The 6,210-nt window shown below is 36.5% G+C and overlaps 1 protein-coding gene across 1 annotated transcript; it reads right to left on the reverse strand.

The window, feature by feature from the left end:
* Positions 1-723: 723 nt before the first annotated feature.
* LOC143720466 (tumor susceptibility gene 101 protein) lies at positions 724-3,394 on the reverse strand. Its single transcript, XM_077209936.1, has 6 exons — positions 3,269-3,394; positions 2,881-2,968; positions 2,354-2,419; positions 2,088-2,251; positions 1,904-1,994; positions 724-834 (listed from the first exon to the last, which is right to left on the reverse strand). The coding sequence occupies exons 1-6, from the start codon at positions 3,311-3,313 to the stop codon at positions 731-733; spliced, it is 558 nt and encodes a 185-aa protein (XP_077066051.1). The 5' UTR covers positions 3,314-3,394; the 3' UTR covers positions 724-730.
* Positions 3,395-6,210: the final 2,816 nt, after the last annotated feature.

Here is a 6,210-nt window from a genome sequence, read left to right on the forward strand (position 1 = left end):
CAGACAAGTAGTTTCTGTTTATGATAAATGACAAGCATTTATAATTCGTAAGTCATAATTCATAATTTATTTAATTAATTGAAAATAATATAATGCGTATGCTCTATTTAATAGACTTTCATTTTTCATTTTCCTAGTTTAGGTTGGTTAAATTTTTTAAATTGCATTGTATTTTGCAATTTTTTGCTTATTGTACATCTGGCCAAGGACTGTAGATGAAAACTAGCCTTTTGGCTAACTCTGGCATATTTTGACTTGTCATGTTAATATGCATTGCACTTGTAATAAATGAACAGATAAACATAAATGTACATTCTACTGTCGTATGTTAAACATCCACAAGCAAAACCAAACACTTGACAACACTTGATTAATTTAAACTACTTTTAAATTAATTCGATGAATGTAATTTTTGAATCTTGATATTCATTTGAATGTGAGTGAATATATAGTGGTGTCTAATTATAATATATAGTGAGTGTATTATATGCACATTTACATAGGCTATATGAGTAGGTGTTTTGATATAATACAGGTCAAATGAAATCATATGCATCAATGAAAACATTTGAAAGAGCATTAATCACTAGGAAAATATTGCATGATAAACATGTGACTTGTGTATTTACATACAATTTACAAGACATTTTTTCATACTGCTTAAAATTAAAATATACAAATCATTAACATATTAAAATATACAAATCATATTTCAAAGATATTTAGCAAGCTAACAGATGGTTTCATTATGTTCGGAGAAAGGAAGATCATCCTCAATATCCAGCGTCACATGTGAGAATTCCTCAAATGACTGTACTTTGTGAGCAGAACTTGCTGTAAATAAACAAGAATTGTCATTTTACCGAAATATCCACAAAAATACGCAAATGTATTCTTCTATAAGAGTGCAAAATAATAAAGTATATATCACTTGGTCATCAAATTGCCATGTTTTTCTGCTGTTGTCTAACTGTGCATTCACACCGCCGCCGGCGAGAGCGGCAAAATTCGCTCTCGCCGCCCTGCCAGCGACACCGTGGAAAGATTCGTGGACGCTCTGATGCTCTGATGTAGATCGAATGCTTGGTCTTTTTTTAAACTTAATTTAAAGGGGCCACAAAGCAAACAAGCACGTCGATCGTTATTTTTGCAGAAAATTGATCGATGGAAAGCACTTAACAATTACAGTGACAAGTTTGCTAACAAAATAAACCAATTAAAAGCCATGTTTGTGGTGTGACTTTTGTGTTCATGGTTAAGTTATATTCTAATTTACATTCCCGCAGAAATAAAGTGTATTAGCACGAAAATATTGCCTATAAATAGTGTTGCGCGCCTTCTTATTAAATTCAAATGATCAACCTCTCCTCTATTTGCTTGGGATTATGCTTGGGAACTAATGTGGTCGGAACCAAAGTTTACAGACTGCGTTCTCTGGAATCCTCACAAATGGAGCACTTCTACATTCCGATTCGTTGCCGCCGGTTGCCGCTGAACCGCGTCATAGCTCATTACCATAAAGTTGACCAGATTTCAACTTCTCCTCGCCGCTATCGGCCGCTCTCGCCGCCCAAGACGCACCGCGCTGCTCTCGCCGGAGTTCGCCACCGGCTCGAATTGAAAATGAATGACTTTGGGCCACTTTGACGCTCTCGCCGGCGGCGGTGTGAACGCACAGTAAGTGTCATAGCTCAGTGATAACTTCAGTTTAATAAACCATAATATCACATCAATCATTGAACACTTTATCATATTTCAGATAACCTAAACAAGGTCTAAACTGCCTGCTTATCTGTTTCCCTGAAGCAATTAGAAGAGATGAAGAGATTCAGGAGTTAAACTGCTCTATTCACATGTGAAAAGTGAATGGGGTGAAGGGAATAAACAGGGAAACTATACTCACAATCTTCTGGGTCAAGACACATTCGCAGAGGAGGGATCGCGCTAAAGATGGTCATCATAACCTGAATCAAGCCATGCAAGTCACACTGCGGCTGTAAATAAACCCCCAAACAAACAAAAAATGGTAAATCATTTATATAGTGGCAGGCGAAAATCATTGTAGCATCTTCAAGCTGTAGTCTTACATATCTCCACTCGTCCAGGTAAGGCATCAGGATCTTTCCATTGCTGTTGACGTGTTTGCTGGTCACAATAACCATCTCACGGGTGGGTTTCAGATAGCAGATGGGGGCAGTGCGTGGATAACTTTCCTTTAGCCACAAACTCACTGGAATATTGTACAGTTTCCCTAAAGCACAAAGTGTAGAAGTGTTTTGCTTGCTGCATAACATGTTTCTTGACTGTAAACCAACAGGGAAGGAAGTCAACTTATCTTCGTGGTCTAACTTACCATTAAAAAACACCTTAATAGTTCCAGTCAAACTAATCAAGATCTTTGCTGTGCCATCATTAAAGACTGTGAGGAAATTACAAGAAAATGAAAAGCTTAAAAAAGTTAAGGAAATTCATGTAGTTGGAAACAAACATACTTAAACATATCTTAAGTTCACTCTTAGGTTCACACTGTAAACTTGTTTCTGTTTTATATGGTAAATAACTGTAAAATAACTGGCCATTAAAATGATTGTAATATAACCAAACAGTACTAAACTGTGATATAGATGCAATATTTCCAAGTTTCTGTGATGCCCATTATTAATTACGGTAAATTCAAGTTAAGTCAAATAACTATTTGTAGATATTTCAGAGCCTTTTATAACGTCAGCCTGTAAAAACATTTTGCTTCAAAAAAGTAGTACTATTGCATATTAAGTGATGTATAGTGAAGTTAAACATTATGTAAACGTGTAAAGTTTCCAGAACAGTACAGATATTCTGTGAAAATGCTATATAAATAAACTGAATCAAATTGCTCACCAAATCTCTCCAGAACTGGCTCAAGATACTGATGCTGAGACAAAACCGTAGAGATCTCTGACAGCACCTTTCTCCTGTGATCATATGTCTGAAAACACGTCCACATACATGGCTTTATTATACGTATGCACTTACCTGCTACATACACCTAAAACTTTTCTTAATGCCATGTCGTATTTGTAAGTAACACTTAAAGCCATAGAGTAATTCACCCAAAAATGTCAATCCTGTCATCATTTACTCACCCTCAAGAAGAAAGAAATTCTTACCGGTTTAGAACAACTTGAAGGTGAGAAAATTAGGATATGATTTTAATTTTGGGGTGAACTATCCCTTTAATGAAGACAAATTGTGAGACATTTACATAAAAAATTCTTAAAAGTTTTACCTTAGGTAATCTCCACTTTAGATCACGAACTTGTGTAACTGTCATGATTTCAAATTAAACACAAACTCAGAGAAGTGCTGTTTAGCTCCGAAAGATCTAACGGTGTTTTTCACAACAGGAAGTTTATGAAGCATATGAAGTTTTTATTGCTCCCTTCAGCTCAATAAAACAAGTTATTGCCATAAACAGCCAATAGCAGAGCAGTTTTAGGGAGATTTTTGCAAACTGGGATGAACTGTGATCTACCAACTAAAGGTTATTCAGAACAAATAAACTGCACATAAACCTTCATGTATATGTGTGTGACAACCAAACCTTTTTATGTGCTTCTTCAAAAGACATACCAAGGAAGGAAACATTCATTCATGTCAATGTTTGATGTACAGCCACACTAACACACACTGATAAACCAAGCATGTTGTCAATGTTGTATTATATATTTCTATATACAATTATTAATAGCCATGTGTTAAACTAACACAATTTCAAAGTAATTTACAAGTATTTTATTAGGTGGATAATTCATACGACCTCACACCACATTTGTTTAGACCCCAGTTGAGTTTAGGGGTGGTCCTTCCTAGTGAATCTTTTGAAAATTTTACAAATTCATATGAATCACTCAAATCAAATATGAATTACTGTGAGATCAGGTTGGTTAAACCAAGCATTTTTCTGACCCAATAATATGGAAACCTTTTATGATGCAAAATATTATATTATACATTGTTATGTTATGATATATGTTATGCTATATTTTATGTTATATGTTATGTTTTATGTTATTTGTTAGTCTTTCTGCTTATTCCGAGGGTTACTGTAGTCAGCCGGATCCGGGCCGTATGCAGACCAGATGGTGGACCTGCGCTAGACACGACCACAGCTTATCCCTGAGGTGTCAGCAGAGATTGTGTCAAGTAGACTCTCCCCTGTGAAGGCCTCATCGACACGACAGCCATTGGCACTGATCCTCAACAAACTCGTCTCCATACTGGAGTGACTCCGGTCTTCAAACAGATGAACTGCATAATATAATGTTCCGATCCAGTCTGACTTCTGATATTACATGCTGCCTGAATCATAATCATACACTGTGATGGCCAGAGGAGAACTGCAACCCACCCCCCCCCCCCCCCCCACCCCCCCGAGCCTGGGTTTTACCAGTATTGTATAGTAAAAAGCGCTATATAAATAAATAAATGTGACTTGACTTGATGTTATATGCTATGCTATGTTATGCTTAACTTTTATATTTTTCCATTTTTGGTTATTGTTACATGAGTGTTACAATTAAGGTGTTTAAATATATATATATATATATATATATATATATACGTATATATATATATATACGTGTATATATACACACACAGTGAAAAGTTTAGATTAATTAAGGTTTTAATTGAAAAAAGTCTCTTATGTTCACCAAGGCTGCATTTATTTAATCAAAAATACAGTAAAACAGTAACATTGGGATATATTACTACAAATTAAAATGAAAAGTATTCTCTCTTTTAAAATAAATTGTATTATTATTCTTAAAAAATAAATTAATACTTGTTTTAGGCAAGGTTGCATTAAATTGGTCTAAAGTAACAGTAAAGACTGTTTACTTTCTTTTTTTACTAATAAATGCTGTTCTTTTGAACTTTCTATTGTATTACTGTCACACACCTCAATGGCTCTGTGTATTTAAGTTCCTCCTTGTGTTCACTTCTTGGACCGGTATTGTTTGTGTGTAGCACTCTGTCTCGTGTTGTTGGCTCTATAGCACTTGTTTAAATAAACCTTGGATTAATCTTGATCTTTGTCTTCTGTGGATATCAGTGTTACAATTACATTTTCCACAAAAAAGATTAAGCATATAATATTCAATATATAATAATAGTAATAATATACAGCAATAAGATATGTCATAAATACCACAGGAATAAATAACAACTCAAAATATATAGCCTACTGTATAAAAATGTAAAATGGCTATAAATAGTAATAATATTTCACAATCAGTTTTCACAATCGGATTGAGATCTGGGGAATTTGGAGGCCAGGGAAACACCTTGAATCTTCATCATGTTCCTCAAACCATTCCTGAACAATGTGTGCAGTGTGTCAGAGTGCATTATCCTGCAGAAAGAGACACTTCCACCGGGAAACACTGTTGTCATGTCCAGAGCCTCACACTCCCTCCACCGGCTTGACGTTTTCCCACAGTGAATCCTGGTGCATCACTTTCCCAGGGAAACGGCACACATGTACACATCTGCTCATGTGACGTAAAGAAAACGGGACTCATTGGACCGGACGACCTTATTCCACTACTCCAAGGTCTAGTTCTGATGCTTGCGTGTCCGTTGTAGGTGCTTTCGACCGTCGACGGGTCATCACAGGCACTCTGATCACGGGTCATCACAGGCACTCTGATCGCTCTGTGGCTACACAAGCCTCGCCGTTTCAGAGATACTCTGAGCCAGTTGCCTTGCCATAATTTGGCCCTTGTTAAAGTCACTCAGATTTATTCCTGCATCAAACATGAAATGATCGTTTGCTAACCATTTAATCTTCCCAAATACCTTAATATGTGCCTCGTTAGGGGATGATTAACGATATTCACTTACCTGTGACAGGTCATAATGCTTTGGCTCACCAGTGTGGCCCACGAGTTCTGTGGGAGAAAATGCTTTGTTGATTCCCAGAGGTCAGAGGAGAATACCAGACTGGTTCAGCTTATAGAAAGGCAACAGTAACTCAAATAACCAGTTGTTACAACCGAGGTCTGCAGAAGAGCATCTCTGAACAAGACGAACCTTGAAGCAGATGGACACAGCAGTGACACTCCTGTCAGAACTGCAGAAAACTGAGGCTACAATTCATGCGGGCTTCTCAAAATTTAACAATAGAAGATTGGAAAAACGTTGCCTGTTCTGACGAGTCTGGATTTC

The sequence above is a fragment of the Siphateles boraxobius genome, unplaced genomic scaffold (genome assembly GCF_051911475.1).
Source record: "Siphateles boraxobius isolate OS27281-9 unplaced genomic scaffold, OSU_SipBor_1 65, whole genome shotgun sequence".
In the NCBI taxonomy this organism is placed as follows: domain Eukaryota; kingdom Metazoa; phylum Chordata; class Actinopteri; order Cypriniformes; family Leuciscidae; genus Siphateles; species Siphateles boraxobius.